Raw genomic sequence first — 26,824 nt, 5'->3', positions numbered from 1 at the left:
ACCTGGGAAGACCATATATGATAGATAGTGTTGCAGTCCACCACCTCTGTGACAGCAATGATCCATGACTTAATTCACACCTTGGTTTATTTGCCTCCATTTCAAGTTCTTAAGACTACCATGACCTCGATGACTGAGAACCTGGACAGCCACCTGTGCATCACCTGTACTGGACACACCTTGGTGTGAGGAGTATGCTTTAAACTGAGCTCTCTGGTCTCTTTTAAGGGTTGTGGATTCTGCACTTGTAGACTGTAAAATATTTATTTCTTCTTTTATTACTTCTGAGATGTTTTTGCTTGATTTCGATTGCTTTATCCTCATGAGATTTCAACGGTGTCCCAGCTGCTGTAAGCAGTGCTCGCTTGAAACGTAGACTGCATAAATCTGCAGCTGATCAGTTATTGTGTTTGACAGCAGCCTTGTTTTTACAGCCAGAGACTCGTTTTAAAGGCTTGCGTGATAATCTCAGGTCATTGTAGGTCTCTGTCCTCTTGGAGCTTTTAAATTATTCTGTGTGAGATGCTCAGTGATGTCGTCACAGTGAGTAACACACAAGTGTGCGTCCAGTTACAAGAGCGCAATCCAATTTTATCTTTTACAATCTTCTTAGCCACTAAAGACAATTTCACACACAAGAATGAACTTAGAGTAAATTTGTCTTCATAAGTTGAGCCCACTTTTCCTTAAACTCTTAAAACTAGCATCTCAAATTTATCCAAGAAAGCAGTTTAAGGCAATTCAAGGTCCAGGCCGGTGCCTGAGCAGTTTGGGAGGTTTTATGAAACAAAGACGTGCTTTCTGGTGTTAACTGTAACAAAGAGAACTCAGGGAACTTGTTTTAGTTGTGTTGGTTGTTTGTGTTCCCAGATTTAATGGTGCCATTTCAAGGAAAGCAGGAGTTTTTTTCCTAAATTGGAAATTTCTTTTTGGCAGATGGCTACACACATCAGCAAGATGATAAGAGTAACTTCATACTCACCATCTAATGAACAGTGTTTGACTAAATTAATTCACAGCTAGGGTTTGTGCTGTGGTGGCTCTCAGCAAGAAGGTTTTATTTTATTTAACCTTTATTTAACCGTACGTAACACAATAGGCCACTAGGGTACACTCAGGTCAGAGTGACAAAAATGTTGTCATCAGACATTGAGCCTGAGGATCTGTGCAGATTTCTGCATGCCTGCTAGTTTTTAGTGAATGTGCCGACTCATCCGTGCAGAGTTTGCATTACAATGCACCGATTACACGTGAGCACCTCATGTGCTCTTCTCTGAATCTTATTTCATGAGAATTCTGTTCTACAAAGTTCAGAAAAAATCCTGCATACCCAAAAACAGAATCATCAAGAAGACTGCAAATCATGCCAGTTGTCTATAAGTGTTAACAGAGATGTAGGGAGCTTGCTCAGTATGACTTTGTGCATTAAAATATACCCGTCCTGGTATCTCCTTAGACTTAATGAAGGTCAAGAAACCAGATTGCAAAGTACGCAGTGATGTAAAGAGCTGCAGCAGAAAGAGTCTAGACAACAAAGTGTGGAAGAGGCATGCATGCAAATAATATCCCCATAATCAAAAACCTTTAAGGATGCAGCTGTTCTTCCTGAGCCTGCGTGGGTTCACCCAGAGTGCTCGTTGGTCGTAGATGTGAATCTTTGGCCCTGTGACGTACACCCCCTCTCACCCAATGTCAGTCGGAGTAGGTTCAACACCCTCCTGCAGACCTGAACTGGAGATGTGGTTGTTACTTCAAAATACATGGACATTTCACCCTGACTCTCCATGAAATTTCTCTGTGAAGAAAAAACCCTGGAAAGTTCTTTCCTATTTCAACTTCCATGTCTACAAAGCCAGGTTTGTAAAGAAATGGCTTCCCCACCATATAAACTGAACTGCCACGCTCTACAACTGTCCACATGGCTTGGATGAGCTGAAACTTAAAATGTGGGGCTATCACCCTACATAATGTTCACCCTGAAACCCATTGTTTTTGTGCTACACCTGTGTCTGATCACCTACCTCACTGTGAGGCCCTGCTTGCAATCTAAGCATCTGTGCCTGCACGGAGTGTTGAAATGTGTTCTTTGTTTATCCTTTATTGGAAAACGTAATCTTTTTTCTCTTTTCCTGAGGAATTACCTCAGTAGGAAGCTGAAACGGTTATACCAGCAGATCTAGTCACACTATAACTTAGATCAGATGTAGATAATGTGATCTAAACGTTGTCCGGATTTCAGGATGTATTTCTCTTTCTCTCTCTGCCTTACAGCTCAGATGATCCTGGGAAATCCGTCAATCACATTATTGACTGGTCACCTCATTCCATGTATCTGTCACCCTTTGACTCGGCAGCAAGATCACACAATCCATCAAATGTGTGCATTTGTGTTTTTCTATGCACACACACACACACTGCTTAGTGCACAGAGCATTCGTCAGTCCGTCTGTCAACAGTGGTATCAAAAAGTCAATATTTTTAGTGTAGGGAGGGATGAGGGCTTTCCTGTGTAAGGTGATACCTCAAACACACCTGACAGAAGAACAAACACAAGGGAGTGTTTGACAGTTTAAAGACCTCTTTGTGTTCATTCACAGGTTCATAATTTTATTTTCAGGGTCCAATGGAAGGTTTAATGTCCACAAAACACATCACGTTTGCCTTTGCGCATCACCTCTCTTCACCCCTTGTGACTTTAGTGCCCCACTTCCAAAAAGCCCACTCTGCTGTGACGGGTTAGCTGCCAGCAAATCCCAGAGGTCAACCATTCACGTTTGAGCCAGAATCTGAAGTCACCGTTACACAATGCAACATGCTTTCATGCAGTGAAACACAATTACTTCCCAGGTCACTAGTGTTCACATCCGTACCATCTGGGGATGTTAACACAAAGTTAACAAAGATGCACTATTGTGCTGTTGTGTGGCACAAAACACACGTCCTTGTTCTTGTTTCCAATCATTCTTAAAGTTTGAACAATATCTGATTACTTAATTTCTGCATTACATTTTCCACACAGTTCTGGGTTTATTTTGATTAATACTCGAGTCTGACTAATTAAAGACATTTACTCACCAACTCAACAAGCACTGCATATTTACAGAACTTAAAAATATCCTTTTTATAGGAGACTTCATTAAAGTTTGAGTATAATTCAAAGAAAAAAATAAAAACAGGTGATTGTGGAAGTTGCAGCGTAATAAAGAGCGGAGGCAGACAGAAAACACACCAAAAAGAGGAATGACAGTCTGGATCTGGAAACAGGGCAGCCAATATGATTAGCAGACCTTGTTAGGGTACCTGTGTTCCAGTTTATCTTGTATTCCTAACTACCAGCAATAAACCAGCTGAGTTTTTTTAAGTTCATCTTTGCCTCTGCGAGTCTGCGTTTGGGGTCCTTTCTACCAGCCACACAGCAGACGTGACAGACCTACAGAAACCTTCTAACAGTTTGTACTTCCTCTAAATAACCTTCTGAACCTATAAGTGATAAACAGGCCAGACAATATGACCAAGGGAGACACTCCGTGCTATCAAAGTATGTGGAGAGCCAACAGATAAGCTTTAGTGCTTTTCTTGATGGTGTTTTTTGCATAAAAGGACAATGTGTGCTGGGACAGACTCCAGCCTAAACCTGTGACCTTGGCGAGGGGTAAGTGGGTTGATGCAATTAATTAAGAAATGTCTGAGGACGCTTTTGGCTGCTGAAGTCTGCAGTCTGTAAATCTGATCTCTCCTTTACATGTGTGCTGGGATCTCTGTGATATGTATAAATTATGTTTAAATTACATAATTTGAGCTTTAATCACGTTTCTACTGCAGTAAAATTAAATATTTTCTCAATGCAGGTCAAACTGACTCCTTTAATGTGCATAAAACTGCAGCGACAAGGGGGGCCGTGAACGTGAGTGGTGCGCAGTCTACTGACGTCACCTTTTTTGGCATTGAAATTCAAGCTGTTGTCTCTGGATGCCATTTATAAGTTGCTTTTAGTTCCTTTCCAAGCTGCTCGTCACATCTAAAATTCATCTGGCATGGCAGCTTCAGGCTTCCGTGTTGAGGACCGGGAGCAGGAATGTAGCCACTGTGATGCAGATTTAGTTGAGAAAACTGAGAAACGGGCGAGTCAGAAAAAGGCATCACCTTCGTTTTCCATTAGTGGCCTGAATCGATTTAGCTAAAAATAAAACCAGCAGGACTCCACTGTGATCCCACTGCATTCACAGATGACCGCACAGGCCAAGTGTCACATCAGATGCCACTTGCATTATCCAACCTGGGTGTATTTATGTGGAAATCGAGCTGCTGTCTGCCAAACACCGAGTCTGCTCTCTACTCTCGGTCAGAGCGTCTTCCTCTGTCGTTGTTTGCTGCCAGATGAAACAAAGAAACGAAAGCAGAGCAACGGATCACATAACATCTCAGGTTGCACCAGCGTGGACAAACAGAAGACTGTAAATGTATAGATTCCAGGATTAATGTTCCTGTAATATTGATATACACAATGGAAATGTGACGGTAAATCTGTTATATGATCACTGCACATCAAGCTACACTTCATGAAACTTTGTGGAGAAGAGGCCCGCAGACAACAGAAGAACCCTTTGAACTTCAGAGTCGAAGGATCCTTTCTTTACAACTGCAAAACAAGACAGCGGCCTTTGCAGAGAGGTGCGGTCCCTGATTGCCACGGTAGTTATCAAATTTCCAGACCGACATGCCATTAAATGTTTCTAATTCCGCAGCAAACCTCAGTAACACTACAATGTTGCTGCTCACTGAGCCGACCAATGCTCCATCGTGGCCATGCTGAAGCAGTAAAATCTGTTAATTAAGGGCTTCACAGTGGAAACGTGAGCAAAATATTCATGATGCTCACTCAGAGGTGACTCGGTCTCTGAAATCTCCACATTTTTGTTTCCACAGCTCTGCTCATTAAAAGTGTGCAAAGTGGAGTCTTTCTAATGAATTGAACTCCTTACTAATAATGCTGATCTCTGTGAACTAATTGTGGATATGAATATGAAAGCCAGCGTACCCTTTGTCGTCTACTCCTGAGTTCTGTTGACCAATCACGTTTGACATGCTGATAAAAAGTCCACGTGCAAAGAAAAAGAGAGAGAGATTCCAAGTTTGGCCTTATAGAAGTTAGTTTTAATTAACTTATCCACTGATTGGTGGCTTCATCTTTCTACAATGAGAGAATGTTTGTATATACGTCAACCTGTATCTCCTCAAACTGAACTAAACTTTGCACAGACATCGTTACACATGCACCGATTATTAGCATCTATATGTTTAAAAAGAAAAAGAAAACATTTATTATAAAGTTCCCAGTTCTTTTGATTTTGGTAGTTGTCATCCCCCTCTGACAACTTTTGTGTTTATCTCACGTTCAGCGTACGTTGCCAACTTAACAGTCTTTAAAAAAACTTTCCTATGGAATTTTATGGAATGAAGAATCTGAAAAACCACTGCAGGCCTGGTTTGCAATTATAAAATATAATTATAATTTATATAATTAGATTTAAATTGTATACCAATAGTCTAAATATGCAAATTAAAAACAACTAAAGCTTTGAAATAAATGTAGTGCAGCCTCCTTGTGCCCTCCTTTAGGCTCACCCCTGCATGCTGCTGGTCTCACTGCTAGAGAGAAAAAGAGAGAGAGGACGGGTGCATCAAAGTCTACAAGAAATCTATGAAACTTAAAGATATTAAACACGCTTTAATCTGAGCAAACCGGCAATGCACAGCAGCAGCTAAGAAGACTCTTCTTTACCTTTGTGCTTGCTGATGTGGTTGTGTCATAAAGGACTCTTACTGGCTTTTTACTCACAAAGCTTTCACGGTAACTTGCGCTTCTGTTGCTGACTCTTAAAAACATCATCTTTGACTGTGTTCGCAGGCATGGTACCACCTCCACATTTTATAGTGTGCATGCATCTGCTTTTAGTCAAATGTGAATGAAATCCCGTACTGTCCAGCCCTGCACAACCAGAGTCTTCATCCTACTGTTTTACGGGCCACTAACACGAGTCTCTTTTTTGTTATTAGCCTCATAATGTAAAAACAAGCTGCCAACAAAGAAAAAACATCTGATAACCTTTAGCTACAGTTTAGCTTTTATAATTAGCATTTTGAAAACGATCCACTTTTGGAAACAATGACAGTGATAAAATCTTGGCCCGGATGGAGGCTATTGGCTCCAGACAGTGGAGTAGTTAATGGGTTCCCAAATCGAACCTAATTTAACTGATTCTTGCTCCCTTTGTTAAGTCTGACTGAATGACCAAAGCAGGTAAAGCAGTTTCAGAGCAATGCAGTTCAAAAACATCAACAAAAGAAATTAGATATTGGACTTGAGCTGGGTTTTAAATATTGGACTATGATCATTTCCCCCCTTTTTTCTAACTTCCAAGTAACAGAAGTACAAACAGTAAATGTACTAACTGCACACACACGAGCTGTAAGCCAGCTGGCACTGCATGCTGATAGGAAGAGTGTTGCCGTGTGTGGAGTCTCAGCCTCAAACTACGGCTGCCAACTCTGGCACTTTCATGCACCAGCTCACACTCACAGTAAGTATGAGGGAACTGCAAAGCCACTCCATAATGGAAAACCACAGATCCATGGATTATATAGATCTCCTCGAAGTGCATCATCTGGCATGCATCTGCACTTCATTTCAGCACTGACAGAGGACACCTTTCACATATTTCCAGTTCTGCCCATTAACATTTTTTTTTTTTAAATCCTGCATCAAAATGTTAATTGGAAAACATGCAAACCTAAAACTTTCTAAGGCTCTGCCCCTCTCTCTCTTTAGTTTACCCAGGTTTCACGCTGCCTTTGGCCACTTTTTAACAACCTCCTCGAACTCACGACATGTGTTTGAAAGGTTCAGAGCATTTCTAAACTGTTCTGAGACCCGAGGAGGGGACATCTGACACAAAGAGACACCTTTCTTTCATCACCGTTCGAAAACAAAGATGACTCACAACCAAACTTTGTCCTCCTACCTACCATTAAGTTCCAGTTTAAGGGGCACTGTTGTGACAGGGGAGGAGATCCAGCATGAATCAAATGAGCAGATCTAAAAATGACAGGAGCACTGGGAGTGGTCTGGAGCTTCTCAAGGGGAAAACCTTGAAGGGATTAGTGCCAGATTTACGTCAAATTTAGTTTTGTTATTTTTCATGCCCCAGGTGATTGAATCCTATGTGGCTTTCTGAAAACCTTCACAAAATTGTGGAATCACCTCACTTCTGTTTTCTTTGTATAAAAAAACAGCTATTTTTTTTTTCTTTAATAGTTATCCTGGCATCATAACCATCAAACAAAATGAATTCTGTTTAATTAATGGATTTCCCGTTGCTAATTTGTGCTTCATCATTAAAGATCACTTTCATCCAAACACAGCACACAAGCTTGTCTTGGTTCTCTTTAGCTCATTGTTACCTTGATTTTTTTTTTGTTTAACTATTAGTGTTGGTTTGAATTTGGCTTTCCTGACCGTGAATCTGAATTTCAGCTAGTTTGTTGCAGTTCTGTCACAAACTCTGATTCCTGTTTCTGCACTTTTCTTTTGCTGTTTATTTTCTTTTGCTGTCTATTTTTCAGGTCATATTTATTCAGGCTTTATGTCCAGACTCTTTGCCCATGTGTTTTGCTTTTATAACCTTCTCACTTTGTTTTCATGCAATGAATATTTTAGGCAAAGCTTATGAGAAACAACTGAAATCTTTTCTCGGATTTTCTACCTGAAAGATTTGTATAATCCTTTGAGTTGTTTCAGCTGGCAGCCCTCTTGTTGGGGCCATGCTTTCCTTCAATCAGCCAGGTGCAGCCACTCATTGAGGCCTGCAAACACTTTCTTTTATTTGCAAACCTTTTTGGATATTTAGCTTTGTCCTGGTACTAGTTTGCATATTACAAGGTGATCCAGTATATTATATGTCCCTCTACTTGATATAATTACATTTTTTTGGATGTTTCCTGAAGCCAGAATGTTGAGCTATTAAACAAAAAAAATGTCTTATATCTGTGGTTTGATTATTTGCTACAAAGTAAAACAGGTGATGTCTTGATGCATTCTCAATCATCCAGCAAAGTAAATCTCCAAAAGTTGATTCTGTTCATCTTGACATAGCGTTTTCAGTGGGACTAATGTAATGCTAAATTAGTGTTGCTTTGTCTGTGCAGGTATTGTTCAGTGGGTTTAGGAAAGCTTCCAGCAGAAAACAGATGCTTCCATTTTTTGCTTGTAAGAGCAAAAATTACTGCAGGACGGGTGAAAAGAAGAATGGCTTTAAAAGTTAAAGAGTTTTTAGACGTGATACTTTGACATGCCACATCAAAGTGTTTATCTGTACATACATACTGTGACAGAAAAGCACCAACATAAAATCTGAAATTTTTGCAATGCTCAAAACAACAAGTGCCAAGTGCTGATCTGCCTCAATGTGATGGTGACCAGCACCTGTGATATTCAGTTTCCTGCATCCAGCTCCAAGTGCACTTCACTGTCAGTGCAATTATTGTAAACAAGAAAGCAGTAACAGTGAAATGCATCCAGCCTTAAACCGTCTCTGTTCTGCTCTGCCTTTTGTCAGCCTCTGGTCTGGATTTAGGTGGAGAGCTGCTGGTTCAAGAAAGAAACCGCTCTGAGCTGTTCCTCCCATCAAAAAGGCTCAGGCTCATTTCTCATGATGGCAGATGGTGGACAAATTGAAAGGTGAAAAATAACCAACATGTTTGATCTGTTCTGGAAGGTAGAAGGTGAACGTAACATGTCTGCTTTTGCCACTTTCACTTTGAATTTCGAGGCATTAGCAGTAATTTGATGCTGCTCAGAGGCAACTCTCTTCCACACATTTGCTGTAAATGTATCCTAAACTACAAGCCAAAGCATCAGCCAACACTCAGTCCCATTTACAACTTCAAAAACTGGCATTTGCCGTCCAAAATGGGTCCACGACTCAGTTGCTGCTCTTTGTAGCTGGAAATCAGACGTGTGAGTAAACATTTATTCAGTGTTATGCTGCGGTGATGAAAGTGGTTTATCAAACTCTTACCTCGAACAAATGTCCTGATTGACAAAGTCTTTTAACTGCACCTTAAAGATACCTTAAAGCACCTCCTCTTCAAGGAAACCACATTTTAATCCTTCCATTGTTACCTATTTTAAGAGTATTTCTAAACCATTACACCTCCACCACCAGACTGCTCCGCTGATATGGGACAGAATGGACCCATTTTTCTTGCCAAATTCAAACATCACAGCAGAAATTGAGATTAATCAGATCAGGCAACATTTTTCAAACTCTAGTCTCTGTTTCCTGTTCTTAGTTAACAGGAGAGGCATCTGATATGCTCTTCTGCTGCTATAGCAACCACTTCAACTTCCTATCACCACTGGCCATTTTCCTCTGACCTCTGAATTTCTCTTTTTTTAGACTAGTCTCTGTAAACCTAGCTGGCTGTGTGGGAAAATTCCAGTACATCAGTAGTTTCTGAAAAAGTCAGATCAGCCCACCTGACAACAACAATCATGTCACATGAAATCACCTGTCTTCTCCATCCTGATGCTAAATTTAAACCCCCAGAGGTCATTTTGACCATGTGTGTCTAAATGCACTCAGTCATGTGATTAACTTTGCATTAACAAATAGCTGAACAGTTGTTAGATGCACCTAACCTAGAGTGGATGTCCAAAATATGACGCATGGACTGAAGAAGGTCATGATATTGATGCTTTTCTAGACTTTAGCTGCATGTAGTGGCATTAACGTAGAGCAACATGTTAGAAATACTAATTAATTTGAATTTCTCTTTTGGATTGTGTTTCATAGCTTCTCTGCATAGTGAATTTTTTTATTTAGGAGGGCGCCAGTAATGTGAAGGCTCAGCAATTTGGAGCCCAAACAAAAGATAACGTTGTATTTCCTTTACATCGGTTTTCTTCCATCTAAGACAGAGAGGCATTGTGTTAAAATTGTTCCTGTTTTTCCCCAAACTGCTATTTTAGGGTCTAAACTAGAGTCTAATGCTTACAGAGGTTGATTGAGTTATTTAGCTGACTTTGTTTGTCATTGGAAAAATCCCTGAAAATAAGGGCTCAGCACAAAAGTGATTTTTATTCCTTTTAAAGATTTTTCCACAGCCTTGATTCCATCATCTGCCATGCAAAGCTTGGTTTGAAAGTCTCTCTTCAAGGCTTAAATTAAAAATTTAGTAAAACATTTCCTTAAACCAGTGTATTTAGCCTTACACTACTAACCCAGTTTGCTGCTTTTGATTTAGTTTTCCATGTAAAGTGGTCTTAAATCTACTGTGGTGACAATTTATGGATGTGAAGCGCATCAGCCAGACGACGCCTCGATCCTCTGATGCGAGATCGATTTTATTAGTGCGAGTTTCTGCAGAACGTCTTTCTGGGCCTGATTGGAGAGTTTGGATATAGAGATCCTGCAGTATGCCTGAGAGCCTTTCTGTGTGACTGTCCTGCTGTCTGAGTGATGACTGTTAAACATCAGCTCTAGTGTTGCTGGAGGATAATTGAGTGTAATGACAGGCGGTGATGCTTTGGTTAAATGGCACTCTGCAGGAAACACACAGCTGAGTGATGAAAGGCTTAAGCACGATGATACTGCGGCCTCATGTCTTATTTTCTTTTCTGCAGATCACCTGACAGAAGCTCAGAGTCAAGGGTGAAAAGTGAATGTGACACAAAGGAACACGGAGAGCAAGCTGTTGACCCATATTTACTGTAACATTTTCCCTCCTCTCCCTCCCTCCGTCTCTGATTGACCTCCCTCTTTTACCCCGGATCTATTTTTAGCAGCCGCCGCTCTCACTCAGGCCGAATATAAGAATAGATGTTCCTCACAAGTAACGCAGCAGGAAATATTCTGCAGGCAATAATTTGGAGGGAGGGGAGGGCTGTCCAATCACCCTGACCGATTTAACAAGCTCTGTCATGCAGCGTGTCTCTTCTAGGTCCCATCACTTTTCATTCAACCCTCCAGTCTGATTTTTAGAAGCATTCTGATCCTTTAAAGAAAATAAATAATGTGATACGACAGTAAAACTATCCTGATGGTGTTCATCATGGGGCTCTTAGAAGACTGTTTTTGCCTGCTTTGATGCATCGTTTGTTTTTGTTTTTTTTTGTTGTTTTTTTGTTGTCCTCTGTGGGCTGCATCATTATTATTACTATTATTATACACTGTAATACATATTAGGTGGTAAGCATCGTTGGGCAACCTTATTTTTTAAAGTTAACTTGTTGCATTGCAAGATTCCTGCCATTAAAAACTAATCAGCCACATTATAACATTAACTACTAAGAAGGTAACTAATTAGAGCACTTTCAAATGATCAAAAATAAGCAAAAGTTCACATTTACAGTCAGAGAAATACAGTTTTCATGGAGTTCTGTGCAGTTCTGTGAAAGCTAAGTCCACCCTTACTGCCTCCAAAGGAAAGAAGAGGGTATATAGCAGCCTGGTGCTGCTAATTAAATGCACTAAATTAACTGATCATCAGTGAGTGTGAGCACCTCTATAAAAGCAGACATATTGGCAGCGTGTTCGTCTGGAGTATTTAGGTGTGTGATAACACAATGCTACAATCGTCCCAGCAAATCCAATCCAAGGTCAGACCATGCAATGCTCAGAGAAACTGTAGAAAACCCAAGAACTACATTTCACACTCCACAGGCTAAAGTTAGTTAAATTCATGACCATACAATTAGAAAAAGACTGAAAAAATGTGGCTTGTTTCAAAGGGCTGTCAGGAGAAAGCCTCTTATCTCTAATAACAACAATGCTGCTCAATTAAGGATTGCAAAGCTACATCCGAACAGAGCACAAGACAAAGGGACAAAGCTCTTTGGACAGACGGAGACTGAACCAAAGTGCTGATGTTTAGTCATAATGTAAAGCACCACAACTGGAGAAAAACAAAACACACAATTCAGCACAAACATCTCAGGTCAGGTTGTCAGCAGTTGTGCTTATTTTGCAGCCACAGGACCTGGGCAGCTCACAGTGACTGAGTCAACCATTAACTGCTGTGTGTACCAGAGTAGTGAGGCCATCTGTATGACAGCTAAAACTTGGCTGAAACTAAATCAGCACAATGATCCCGAGCAAAGCAGAAAATATGCAACAGAATGGCTGAAAAAGTAAAGAATCAAGGTGTTGTGCTGACCCAGTCAAAGTCCAGACTGCAACCTCATTGAAATGCTGTAGCAGGACCTTAAGAGCTCATAAATGAATGTCCACACACCTCAATGAACCGAAGCACCGCTGTAAAGAAGAGTGGACTACGTTCTAAGAGACTGAAAGTCAAACAGAAAACAATTGCTTCAAGCCATTACTGCTATAAGTAATAGTGCAAGCTCCTGAATGATGTGATGCACTTAGAAATATGACTAGTTTGATGATGAACTGGTGCCTGTGTAACATTTTTCAGGCATCTGTCTAGTGGGGAAAAACTGTACCCTACTCTGAGTGACAAAGAATAATTAATTCAAAAGTAGTGCATGCAGATCTCAGAATATAAATGGAATGGAATAGTAACAGTGAGCAAAGGAAGGGGAGTTCATTGTATATCTGACAGTGGACTCATTTCTGTGCATGTTCTGCAGGACCGCAGTGCAGCATTCAATAGTGTTGACCACAATATCTTATTAGAGAGATTAGCAAATCCCATAGTTATTAAAGGTACTGTTCTGCAGTGTTTTGAATCATATTTATCTAAAAGATTTGGGGAGTGCAAATCACACACTAAGGTTAACTGTGGAGTTCCACAGGGTTCTGTGCTGGGACCAGTTCTGTTTGCAGTATACATGCTTTTCTCGGGGAGTGTGCAGATGATATTCAGCTTTATGTATGTAGGAAGCCAGATGTAAACTGTCTTACTGAATTTGCGCAAGATCTCTACAATGAGACGCATCCCCACTAAGAGCAATGCCTAATAAATTAGTTAATGACTTTATATTTTCTAGGGTGAACTACTGTAATTCATTATTATCAGGCAATGATGCAACAAAAATACTGACAGGAACCAGAAAGAACCACATTTCTCCTTTATTAGCTTCTCTTTGTTGGCTCCCTGGCTTCTTCCTGTTACAAGGGCTTTTTTCCTTCCTACTGTCACCGAGTGCTTACTTGTAAAGGGTTGTTGATTGTGAAGCGCCTCAAGTGCCTTGAGGTAACGCTCGTTTTGATTTGGCACTACATTAAAAAATAATTGAATTGAATATCTAAGTAACTGTGCAGCAAACTGTGCGTACTGAGTCATGGCCAATTGTGCCCCAGTAGAACTTTACATCTACCAACATGTGCAGGGGTACTGTGGTGGTAAGACCAAACCTAAGAAGCAGCAGAAATTAAAATGTCAAAGTCTGAGCTATTGCTTGTTCTGCGCTGGTAAACAATGACAAGGACACAGAAGTGCAATAACAATAACAGTGTTTTTTATTCTGCAAAGAAGCAGCTTTGCTTTCTCTTTTTGATGTACTCAGCAGCTGTGAGCCTCCACCTTTTCCTTCAGTTCTTCAGCGCGCTCGTCCCAACAATGCCGCCACTGTGTCCCTGATCAAGGTCACACAATATTCATCCACAGAAGTTGTTTTATGTCTGTCTCATTGTAGTTTTCCTAGATTAACTCTTTGTTTTAGACTGACTTCCAAAACCTAGTTCCTGTTCAGAGACAGACACCTAATACTTGCAGAGTTGGAAACAAAATTAAATCCCATTAAAGTGGAGATACAGTGAAAGCAAAAATTTCTAAAAACTCTGTTATTGTCAGTGTAGGTTTAGCTCTGATACTTTGCTAAGATATTTTTGGTCTCATTTATCCTCTGCGAACAGTCCCACTTTTTATTGCTTTGTCTCCCCTGCGTGCAGACAGTCAGCTCCAGACCTCACTCTCAGCTCACTCCTCACAGCGTCTGGAGCACACATTTCCAAAAATGAAAATATCAACTGGAGTTAGATAACGTGGCCGGCGCATAGCTAGCATAATGTGCTTTGATCTACTTCTGACACAGCAAATAATAGAGAGAGAAGAAGAGGAAGGGAGGGAGAGAGAATCAGCCAGAGGAGATAAGAAAAAAAAAACCTAACCACAAAGGGGAACACACCCACTTATGAGACCAAATAAACGCTCCAGGATATTATTTTGGATCTTCACACCACAAGCTTCTGCTCTTCTTCCTTATCATTCCTCACCCACTACAGTCCCTGCCCCAGTCCCTCGCCATCCTTTACCGGCTCTGCTCAATGACAACCAAAGGTCAAATTTTCCTTTATTTAAGTCCTCCAGCACCCTCCATTTGTTTTCATAAAGGAGCTGATGAGGCTGTGATAGTGTAGATAGAGGGAGGGGATCATGGCTCTGGTACAATGTGTGTGTCATCACATATGAGCATGTGAAGGCAGGACACAACAGCTGGATGCTGCACATAATGGGAAATGACAATACACATGCAGAGAGGTGACCACACTTTTCTTTATCAGCAGTTTGGGATATCTTGGGTTGTGGTATTTGTAGTGGAGAGAGACTTTAGTGGCACTGGCATGTGGGAATTTTCACAGAAAGCACCACCTCCTAAACTACAAATGACCACACTACTGCTGCGTGTCTATGCTGTGCTGAAAGTCCTGTATCTGCCTGAACATGTTCACCTTGCACTCCTTCCTGACTGACTTACAATTTAGTTTTAAACTGGCACTGAACATTTAAATGTACAATGAGCACATTTGTACTCTTGTCTCTTTGTAGACCAGTTCCAGACCTTAGGAGCAAGAGCGCTTTCTTTTAACGTTTTAAACACTGAATTTAAAATTTGATTATTGAAGGTTTAGCCGAAATTCACTCTGAGAGACTTATAGTGTCGCATTGGCTACAAACCACCAAAACATTTTCAGCCAGTAGAAGGAGGTTATGTCATTGACATAGCTGTAAGTTCTAGTTAGCTAACTGCACGCCCATAACCATCTATAGGGTTCAAGTACCAATGAACCCAAAAAACATTAGCGTCACTAAGGAAGTGGGTAAGTTTGTTCTCTCTTGTGCTGTTTTAATTTCAAGAACACTGGAAAATTGCTAATTTACGATAAGCCAACAATTCCTGGCTAACAGCATCTGATACCAACACTGTGAAACTGAGATAATATTCCAAATGATTTTGATGCAATGATACAAACGAGTCCAAAAAATCGGAAACTGGAGCAAGAAAATTAAAAGTAACAAGAAGGAAGAGTAGCGCACTCTGGAATGATAGTGTAGGGGGCGCTCTAAGCAAAGAAATGGTTTTCCTTTTTTTCCTTGTGATTTCTGGGCAAAAATGTAAAAAGGTGAATCCAGGCTGTTAGAGCCTAAACCTTTGGAAGGGAAAGATCAATGCATAAGGTCAACAGGGGTCCTCACAATGGTGTGTGTGCGCGTGTGTGTAGCATTGACTTCACAGAAATGACCTACATGAGCTGAGCGTTCAGGCGCACACCTGAGTGCGCCGAGCCCGGTTCTGACTCATCCTGCAAGAGTCAATCTCGGAGCTTCCTGTTCATAACTCTCACCGTGTGTGTGTGTGTGTGTGTGTGTGTGTGTGTGTGTGTGTGTGTGTGTGTGTGAGAGAGAGAGAGAGAGAGAGAGAGAGAGAGAGAGAGAGAGAGAGAGAGAGAGAGAGAGAGAGAAACCCGGTATCCACTGCCTGCGTCTTCAATTTATTACGTCGCAGCATGACGCACAGAAGAGGGAGAGTCAAGAGGAGAGGATGGATGGAGGGAGGGAGGGATGGATGGAAGAATGGAAGGAAGGAAAGAAAAGAAGGGGTGAGTAAGAGGGGAAAGTGGAAGAAGGGAGGAGGGGGGAGAGGGGGATTTTGTCAGACACCCAGCATGCAATGACCTTAGTCTTGTGTCAAGGCGGAGGTCTCTCTCTCTCTCTCATCTCTCATACACACACACACACACACACACACACACACACACACACACACACACACACACTGTCTGCATGCCCAGTGTCATCCATGTGGAGACGAAAAACGTCAAAGCGCATCTTATTCCGCTCACATCTCTGCTGCCTGTCTGTCCTGCCTCTCCCCTCACACACACACACACACACACACACACACACACACACGCACACACGCACACGCACTGAGATGCGATAGTAATCCCTACAGTAAACTGTGCAGACACTACACCCTGAAAACAGACACCTTTATGGGCACGAAAAGAGCAGAAGACCACCGAAGCGCTGCAACTTCCTGCGGGATAATTAGCGATAAGTAAACCTGGAAAATCACACATGTGTGTCTGTTTCATCTCATTTCTCTTCTTTTAAATTCTCCACATGCATGCATCCATCCATCTCGCCACATGGCGGGATATAAAGAAGCGTGTCCTTACTGATTGTCCGGGATCCTATGCAGCCCATGTTGTCTTACAGAGGCTCGTTCAGCTCGGGGAAAATAAAATCCATCCGTCCAGCAGGCATTTCTCCCCGGGTCTCTTTCTCTGCGCGTTCCCCCTCTCCTCCGTTCTCCTCTCTGTCTTCTTCACTGTCCTCCTCTCCTCCGTATGTGAGAAGCAGAGAGGGTGTGTATGTGCGTGTCATCCGACTCTCTCTCTCTCTCTCTCTCTCTCTCTCTCTCTCTCTCCGCCGTACCGTCGTCACACACTCCGGTTTCCCCCAGTCACTGCTGATGTTGCTCTATCGCTCTCCCTCGCTTTGTCGCTGGCACGCACACACTAACGCGGACACGAACACATTGTCTTACATGGAAAGACAAACACAGTCATGCAGAAACATGGATGTGCACACACGTAAAGGACGGGCAGCAGAAGTTTCTTCGGTGCTCTTATTTCCGTAAAGGTTACAAAGAACTTTCATCCAGATTTTACATATTTAGTCGCCACTACCAATGCAATGCAACACTCCCATTCCGGGAAAGACCCCAGAGCATGAGTCATGAGGGACACCCTCATAGCCTAAAAGTAGGACGCAGATCTGATCTGATCGGGATATTTTGCATATGTTGAGACCCAAACTCAACCAAAGAACTGCACCTTCTACTTCAGTGATTTTCATCAACAAAATATCTCTGAAATGTGTTTATTGGTTCTCTTTATTTCTTTAATTTGGCCAAAATTTTTACTTTTGCTTCAGTGTGTAAAGGTTTGAGAGGTCATATGTGAAGGTCAAGGTCAGTATGTGTTTTTGGCCATAACTCAAGAATTATGACAAAATCTCCTACAAATACCTAACAGGATCAAATGAAGCCATGCCCGGCGTTTTGTCTGTTTGTCTGTGGTTTTTTATGTCCTGAAAAAAAAAAAACATTTGTGGCCAATTTTAAATGGCAGCCTGAGGAACAAAAGAAAGGTTGACATTTAAAAAAATCTAGTCATTACTCAAATCAAAGAAGTCAGACCTGATTAGAATTTGGCAGATTTCCCCTTCAACGGCATTTCCTGTTGCATCTCCAGACTGCTTTCAGTGTGTTTGCTATTTTTAGATCTCTCCATGAAAGCCTATTATGACCATGTGTACTTGTGATTTCAACTATAGCCCACTAAATGTCATGGTCGGACGGTCCTTCCCGGAGCGACCTGTCTGTGTGTGTATGTGTGTGCTTCTCTCTCTCTCCTCCTCCACCCAGTGGCTGACACACCTGCACCTAATTTGCCATCCAGCTGTCACTGATCATCCTCGTTGTGGACTGAGGTACTTAACTATGTGTCTGGATGGCAGTCAACGCTGGATTGTACTGGAGGCTCGGTAGTAAAGAGTGTTTTCTTACTTTTAACATAGCCTTAGCCGGCTACCCGTCTCACCTGTAGCTGTCGTCACTTGTTTATAGGAGGAAGTGATACGGAGCAGAAGGTTGGAGAGAAGGAGTCCGCTGGATTAAGCCCTCGGAGGAGAAACACACTCAGATAATCACTTGGGAGACTCACCTGCACACCACTGGGAATTTGGAGATGATCACCGTTGGATTTTTGTACTTCGCTTTGTGACTGTTTTGAGCACTGTAAATAAACGCACTGTTTGCTTCGCATCCAGAGCTCCGCGACTGAGTCTGTATTTCCCCCATTACCCGTGACAGAACAATCCAGCCAGCTATGGACTCAGCGGACTCAACCCCCGTCCAGCGCGAGCTCGCGCTTCAAGCTGAACGGTTGGAGCGGCATGAACAGATGCTGCAGCATGTTGCCAAGGAGCAGTCCGCGCTACTACAGGTGGTATCTGAACTGAAAGGTATGTTGCTTGCTACACCTAGGGCACCCATTCAACCACCAGAGCCCAGTACACCACCACAACCACCAGTGGAGCTTCTAAATATAGCGGCGGCCTGTCCCCTTCCCCCATCTCCGCCTCAGCGAGAACACACGTTCCCTATACCTGAAAAATTCAGTGGAGAGTTGGACAAGAGCCGGGGGTTTTTGGCTCAATGCTCTCTGATTTTTAGGCAGCAGACTCGAGCTTATGCCTCTGATATCGCCAAGATCACCCTCATGGTGGAGCTCATGACTAGACGAGCGCTACTCTGGGCTCTAGCAGTCCTGAGCGCCAAATCCTCCATCTCATATAGTGATTTTTTGAGCAAATTTCGGTGTGTGTTTGACAAAGGCTCTAACCCTGACAGTGCTGCTCATCGCATGTTTACTTTAAAGCAGGGCCGGCGAAGCGTGGCAGACTTCTCCGTGGACTTTTGGATCCTGGCCGAGGAGACGGGTTGGGAGGAAAAGGCGCTCCGAGGAGCATTCCTAAACAGCTTAAACGAGAATGTCAAACGTGAGTTGGCCACTAAAGAGCTTCCTAAATCGTTAAGTGCCCTGGTTAACATGTGTATCAGTCTAGACGACCATATGCGGGAGTTTGGCAGGCGGACTGGAGATGGGCGACGGTCAGTAGGGGTCGTAGGAGTTTCGACTGGACTCCCCTCTCTCGAGTGGAGAGAGGAGGGAACGGACTCACCTGCTGACGAGGAGCAACCCATGCAGCTCGGACGGACTAAATTCACCCGGAGCAGAAGACAACTGGTGGGTGAGTGTTTTGTGTGCGGGAAGAAGGGGCATTTCGCGGACTCCTGTCCCTCACGGCTAAAAGACTCAGCCCGTCAGTAAAGGTGGGGATACTGACGGGTGCGCCGGTGAATACATTCCTCCACCTCAGCTGCCCTGCTAAATTATGGTTTCTTTCCCGCACCCATTCTTGTGATGCACTAATAGACTCAGGAGCTGAACAAAGTTTTTTGGATGAGGCTTTGGCCCACAAGATGGGTTTGCCTGTTGTTCCTCTCCCGGAAACACTCCAGGTGTCAGCGCTTAATGGCAGGCCTTTAGCCGCTGTCACTCACCGCACTCAAGAAATCACACTCACTCTCTCCGGCAACCACACTGAACAGATGTTCCTGTTTCTCTTCAAGGCACCTGACACACCCTTAGTTTTGGGATTCCCCTGGCTCCAGCGACACAATCCACAGATTGATTGGGCCAAGGGATGTATCGTAGGGTGGAGCACCCGTTGCCATGAGCAGTGTTTACGCTCTGCTGTGCCGGGTTGCATGTCAGACGATCTTGCATGGGGTTCGGTGAGTGATTCTGGCCTAATGAGGGGGAGGAGGCACTCCGACCATGGGACCTGCTCTGCTGCTGCTGTGCTTGTCGTATCAACATCAGCTTGCCAGCCGATGCCCGCTTAGGTCGCCCTCTCGCCTCGACTTGTCAACCGTGCCAGCCGAATATCATGATCTAGGTCGAGTCTTTAGCAAAGACGGGGCCCAATCGCTGCCCCCCCCATCGTCCGTACGACTGCGGGATTGATTTGCTCTCAGGCGCCCCTTTGCCCACTAGCCGACTCTACAGTATCTCGAAACCTGAGCGCGAGTCTATGGAGCGCTACATCACAGACTCCCTGGCAGCAGGCATCATCCGTCCCTCCACCTCTCCCTTGGGTGCAGGCTTCTTTTTTGTTAAAAAGAAAGATGCGTCCCTACGCCCCTGCATTGACTATCGGGGACTGAACAAGATCACTATCAAAAACAAATATCCTCTACCTCTGCTCACCTCAGCTTTTGAACTCCTTCAAGGAGCCACCCATTTCACCAAACTTGATCTCCGCAATGCTTATCACCTGGTCCGCATCCGCGAGGGGGACGAGTGGAAGACGGCCTTCAACACCCATCTGGGCCACTTCGAGTACCTGGTAATGCCGTTCGGACTCACTAACGCCCCTGCCATTTTCCAAGCCCTGGTAAATGACGTCCTACGAGATTTTTTAAACCACTTCGTGTTCGTCTACCTTGATGACATTCTGATTTTCTCCAGGTCCGGAGCTGAGCATGTTAAGCATGTGAGACTGGTGTTGCACCGCCTGCTGGAGAATCGGCTGTTTTGTAAAGCGGAGAAATGTGAGTTTCATGCCTCAACTGTCTCTTTTCTGGGTTTCATCATTGAACAGGGCCGGTTGCGAGCAGACCCGGCTAAGGTCAAAGCTGTGTTGGAGTGGCCTGTGCCCGGCACTCGGAAGAAGTTGCAAAGTTTTCTGGGATTCAGCAACTTCTACAGACGCTTCATCCGGGACTTCGGTAAGGTGGCATTGCCTCTTACCCAACTCACGTCGCCCAAACAGCCGTACCAGTGGTCTCCAGCGGCTCAGCAAGCATTCGACCGTCTCAAGAGCTTGTTTGCCTCGGCCCCCATCCTGGCCCAGGCTGACCTCGCCCTGCCGTTTGTGGTGGAGGTGGACGCTTCTGATTCTGGAGTTGGGGCGGTTCTCTCTCAGCGCAAGGCAGGTAAATTACACCCCTGTGCCTTTTTCTCCCGTCGGCTCACTCAGGCTGAAAGGAATTATGACGTGGGCGACCGGGAGCTTCTTGCCATCAAGTTGGCGCTGGAGGAGTGGCGGCACTGGTTGGAGGGGAGCGAACATCCTGTTATCGTGTGGACGGACCACAAGAACCTCGCCTACCTCCAAGCGGCTAAGCGCCTGAATGCCCGACAGGCCAGGTGGGCACTGTTTTTTGCACGGTTTAACCTAACCATCACCTACAGGCCCGGGTCCCGGAATACGAAGCCAGACCCCTTGTCGCGCCAGTTCGCGCCAGACACGGACCCTGAGGAGAAGGAGAAACCCATTCTGCCAGCCTCATGCATCGTGGGGACCCTCACCTGGGAGATAGAAAGGGTGGTACAAGATGCTCAGCGACAAGAACCCGACCCCGGCACCGGTCCAGCAGGTAGATTGTACGTTCCCTCAGCGGTCAGGGGTAAGGTCATCCACTGGGCACACACCGCACGGTTTACCTGCCATCCGGGCAGGAACCGAACTGTCACCTTCTTACAAAGGCTGTTTTGGTGGCCCTCTCTCTCTCAGGACGTCTGGGAGTATGTGGCCGCATGTCCTGTGTGCGCCCGAAATAAGACGTCCAACTCCCCTCCATCGGGACTCCTCAGACCACTGCCTGTCCCCAGCCGGCCGTGGTCGCACGTCGCTCTGGACTTCATCACTGGCCTCCCTCCGTCCTCTGGTAAAACTGTTATACTCACCATCGTTGACCGTTTTTCTAAGGCTGCCCATTTTGTTGCCCTTACCAAACTTCCCACCGCTCTAGAGACTGCCCAGCTCTTGACCCAACATGTTTTCCGCCTTCACGGCATTCCTCTGGACATTGTTTCTGACCGTGGGCCCCAGTTCACCTCGCGGGTATGGAAGATGTTTTGTACCGAGCTGGGGGTCCAGGTCAGCCTGTCCTCTGGGTTCCACCTGCAGACTAATGGGCAGACTGAGCGAGCGAACCAGGAGCTGGAGGCCATGCTGCGCTGCGTCGTTTCCTCCAACCAGTCGTCATGGAGTGAGCAGTTGGCGTGGGCCGAATACGCCCATAACTCTAGCACGTCGGCCGCTACGGGTGTCTCTCCCTTCGAGGCGTCCCTGGGGTATCAACCCCCGCTCCTCTGCATCACGGAGGGAGAGGTGGCCGTGCCTTCCGTGCAACATCACATGAGGCGCTGTCGACGGATCTGGCGGGCAACTCGAGCGGCACTGCTGCGTACGAGCGCTCAAAACAAGAGACTGGCTGACCGCCGCCGCGTCCCTACACCGGCCTATCGGGTGGGCCAGCAGGTGTGGCTTTCCTCTAAGAACATCACTCTGCGGACTGAGTCCAAGAAGCTGGCTCCCCGGTTCCTTGGACCCTTTTCTGTGCAAGCCATCCTGAATCCAGTGACTGTCCGACTGGCCCTCCCGCGCAACATGAAGGTACACGACGTGTTTCATGTTTCTCAAATTAGGCCGGTCCGGACCAGCCCGTTGTGCCCGCCTCCCGGGCCCCCGCCACCCGCCCTGGATATCGCTGGCGCTCCGGCGTATTCCATTACTCGCATAATGGATGCCAGGCGCCGCGGTAGGGGCTTCCAGTTTTTGGTGGATTGGGCGGGGTACGGTCCGGAAGAGCGTTCCTGGGTGCCGCGGTCTGCGGTTCTCGACCACGCTATGGTGAGAGAGTTCCGCCGTCGGCACCCTGACAAGTTTCGTGGGTCGCCCGGGGGCTCCCGTTAGAGGGGGGGTACTGTCATGGTCGGACGGTCCTTCCCGGAGCGACCTGTCTGTGTGTGTATGTGTGTGCTTCTCTCTCTCTCCTCCTCCACCCAGTGGCTGACACACCTGCACCTAATTTGCCATCCAGCTGTCACTGATCATCCTCGTTGTGGACTGAGGTACTTAACTATGTGTCTGGATGGCAGTCGACGCTGGATTGTACTGGAGGCTCGGTAGTAAAGAGTGTTTTCTTACTTTTAACATAGCCTTAGCCGGCTACCCGTCTCACCTGTAGCTGTCGTCACTTGTTTATAGGAGGAAGTGATACGGAGCAGAAGGTTGGAGAGAAGGAGTCCGCTGGATTAAGCCCTCGGAGGAGAAACACACTCAGATAATCACTTGGGAGACTCACCTGCACACCACTGGGAATTTGGAGATGATCACCGTTGGATTTTTGTACTTCGCTTTGTGACTGTTTTGAGCACTGTAAATAAACGCACTGTTTGCTTCGCATCCAGAGCTCCGCGACTGAGTCTGTATTTCCCCCATTACCCGTGACACTAAACTTGTACAGAGAGCAAACATCAGCTTCTCTTTTAAAACTGGCCCGACCTTCAGCAGTTTCCATTTTGACAAGTTCACTATTTGCAAGTCCAAATACAGCAAAAACTACAAATGTAAATGTGCTGTTGTGGACTTTCTTTGCCACAACACCAGTTTCCTTTACAACATGCCCAGCTCACTGGATTGGTTTCCTGAGTCTTCAACATAAAATAGAAAAACAAGTCTAAATGTTGTCAGAGAGCTTTAACGATAACTAAGTAGGCTCTCTACTGTCACCTTGCACAAAAACACGTTACTTCGTTTATTGCACTGATACAGCAGCAGAACAAAGCTGCTCTCTTTGGCAAATATGCTTCTTTAAATCTAAAAGCCATCCACCAGACAGAAATGAATATTTAGCTCAAATGATTCCCACACGTGCAGTTTTTCTTCACAACAGTGTTGACAAAGAAGAGTTTCAGCTACAGAGTGTCATAACATTGGAACCAAATCTGACCAAAACAACATTTGCATAATGAAAGTATCCCAGAATAAGCCTGAGAGTCTTTGCTGTCGGCCGCTGTGATGCTAAGTTTGGCAAACGTTACTGTTTCACTTTGTCCACACAACCTTTCAGTGTGAGAATCATTTGGTGCTTTGAAGTATACTTTTCAAAAACATAATTATATAGTAATGTTTATCAGTGGAGTCATTAAGCCATTGTCTATGAAATGATATGATCCATAAATTAAAATGATGAGTAAATAAGCTGTGACTCCAATCATTTTGACATTTCTTCACAGCAAACATTTTAAATGTCAAGAAAAAAAATGCCATAAAGTAATTAATGACATTAAAGATGAGTGTTTTACATTTAGGGGAGTCGGGTAAACTAAGAATCTCTATGAGTTCTAAGTTAGCTGTCAGAGCTTCTGCATTGGTGTAAAAAAGCAGTCTGTCTTTATCTGAAAAATATGACAAATAAAAGATGTTTAAACATATTCAGCTAAGAGTTTTAACGTGACCAGTAAAATGATAAGCATGGGGTTGTACTGCAATATCCTCACATCTTCAACTCCATAATCAGCAGAGAATTGATGGTGTTATTAAAGGGCGATCGTGTGATTAGGGGCTTCAAACGTTAGTCGATCTTGATAAACTGCCTTGTTGAAGTAAACATGTTTATAGCAGTGAAACACACATTTGATCTCTCCTAAAACATTCCCTCTTCTTAACAACTGTATGGTGGGTGGAATTTTTATAGCTCATTTATTTTCCAGAGCCTTAAGTTAGGGGGTGACCACTTTGACTGACCACTGTCAGCATGCTAGGCTTCACCAGTCACTTCCTGTTTTAATTGGATACAGATATCAGTTTAAAATCCTCACTCTTACTTTTATGTCTCTACAAGGAGAGGCCCCCATTTATATCATCGAGCTTCTTCACCCTTACTCTCCAAACCGGATCCTTAGATCCACTGATAGCGATCTTCTGACTATTCCATGGACCCGTTTAAAAAAAAAAGAGGGGGGGGGGGGGGGGGGCGGTCGTGAAGCCCATGAAGCATTTTTGATGCAATTATCTGCATGATGTTACATCTTGCTGTGTGGTACAGACATCCAGGAAGTTTGTGGTTCAGTCCTGTTGAATGAAACTTGAGTATTTAATTAGTTAGCTGATAATTAGCAGTAAGAAGCAATGTGTGCATGTGCATTGCACCTGTACAGGTTATGGATGCAGCTCGATAACCAAGCATGTAACTTTCTCATGCAAATGTGGTCATTTCAGGCTCCACAAAACTATGATTCCATTGACCAGAGCAATGGTTGAATTTTTCCCTGTTGCCACTGAACACATCTGTTGTCAGGAAAACGCACATGACATATTTTTCTGATTTTTTTCCATGAGTGGATCACTTAAGTGCAAATCTCTGTGTTTAACTTTGAGAACCTGAGACCAAAACTGTTCATATTTTGCTGCACTCACAGCCCATGAGCTGTACATCTTTTCATGGCTTTATCTGCACCTTTCAGCTACTAATCCACTCATATTAAACCTGTCTGCTCAGCTCTGACAGCGACATCCTTACTCATCGTTTGCACCCAGACGCCCGCCCATGAACCATCTGATGCACATTTCTTTCACCATCATCGTTGCTGGTAGGTCTGGAAGTTTTCATTCCACTTGGCTAAAGGTGAACAAGTGTTGATACGAGCGGCATCTCATGCATGTAATGTGCATCACGCTGCAGCCTGTTTCGGTTGTCCTGTTTGGGCTTTCCTCCCACTCCCTCATCTGTCTCTCACTAACAATGCAGTACAGTTGTTCCCCTCCTCCAAACATCTCTGCCCTGCCTCCCTTGCTGCCTCTCCCACAATATGAATATGAAAACACGCGGTGATTCAGCTAAGCAGTGCAGCAGGCGAGGAAGGACGGGGCGCTCTGGACTCTATTAACTCAGATCTCCATTTCAGACGGATAACAGAACTCGACTCTCTGAACTCAACACTCAATAGATATCTGACCGAGCTGGGGGATTGGAAAAATAGAGTTCAAAATATGTTATACTGTGACAATAAACTCACATTTTATGCAGGAAAAAGCATTTTGAAGCTACTGAGCAAGCATTTCTGTCATCTCTCTTAACACTGATGCATATCATCAGACATCAGAAGAATATATTTAAGCTTTATAGGATCATTTATCTTTATTGCAGCTTTGCAGTTTTGTTTCGTAGCATGTGCCATCATTCATAGCCTTTCACCTCTGTGTTGGGTGGACCTGTTCTTTGATCAGTCCTGTTTCCTTTTGCTTGATGTAACTGGATGAAAGCATCAAAACCACCTGAAGAAACGACAGCTGACGTTATCGTGATTAGTGACAGGCCTTAAAATCTCACGTTGTTGTGTTTGAGTTTTGGTTCCTGTGTATTTATCTACTTTAGTTCCTCATGTTTCTTATTCTTGTTTCTATCGTTCCCTTCTATCCCGTCTTCTTCTGTCTCACTTACAGTCACTTCCTGTTTTAATTTTCTGCATCTTAAGTAGCTCTACTTCCTGTCTCTGGCTTCTGTCGCTTGTCTTCTTTAATTCCCTAATTCTTTTCACCTACGTCTGTATCTCATTCAGCTCATTTTGTATATCGTCTACCTCTCTGACTGTGTTTGTCAGATCCTGGTTTGTGTTAGGCTTGATTTTTGTTTTTTCTACCACTTTTATAAACAGATCATCTTTGCCAGAGTAAAGATTGACTTCATTTCTTCATTCAGTTTCTCTGCAGATGGATCCTCTTTTGAACAAAAACATGACAGCAGAGTATAAAAGCTGATATTCAGTACTGTACATCATTGCCTTGTATTTTGTTTCCAAGGATCTAGGCATTCTTTAAAAATGTTTAAAGTGGTCGTCAGAAACAGTTCTCAAGGTTTTTCTGAAGATTTGCCAAAGTTCTTCTTTGGACATCAGCTGCTTTTGGACCTATTTTAATGCCATGTCAGTTCTTGTACTTGTTCATTTTCAGAGGAATGTGTTTTAGACCCAGCGCTAAAGTCAGTGGCCAATAAATAACTCAATCATAAAAAGCACCCTCACTCAAGTATTAGTATTTAGTATTTATTTATTTATTGTCATTGTCAAGAACAATGAAATTGCGTTTGGGGCTTCCATACAACCCAAAAAAAAGAAGAAAATAATAAATACCCCTTAAAACCCAAGTG

The 26,824-nt window shown here is 44.0% G+C and overlaps 1 protein-coding gene across 4 annotated transcripts in view; it reads right to left on the bottom strand.

The window, feature by feature from the left end:
* The window catches only part of LOC146682455 (uncharacterized), a 76,720-nt gene extending 60,023 nt beyond the window's left edge, over positions 1-16,697 (bottom strand). Inside the window, exon 1 of one of the 4 annotated variants that reach the window (XM_085445156.1) lies at positions 16,431-16,697. In XM_085445156.1, coding sequence (XP_085301282.1) covers positions 16,431-16,458 — 28 coding nt within the window. In that variant the 5' untranslated portion in view covers positions 16,459-16,697. The remainder of the gene's footprint in view (positions 1-16,430) is intronic. The other 3 variants (XM_085445155.1, XM_085445157.1, XM_085445158.1) reach the window with 3 other exon arrangements.
* Positions 16,698-26,824: the final 10,127 nt, after the last annotated feature.

This window comes from Copadichromis virginalis, linkage group LG22 (genome assembly GCF_057382275.1).
Source record: "Copadichromis virginalis isolate Kocher_CV1m ecotype Utaka linkage group LG22, C_Virginalis_male_GT1.1, whole genome shotgun sequence".
Lineage (NCBI taxonomy): Eukaryota > Metazoa > Chordata > Actinopteri > Cichliformes > Cichlidae > Copadichromis > Copadichromis virginalis.
The sequence above is the reverse complement of the archived record's forward strand: the minus strand, read 5'-3'. Positions and strand labels throughout refer to the sequence as shown.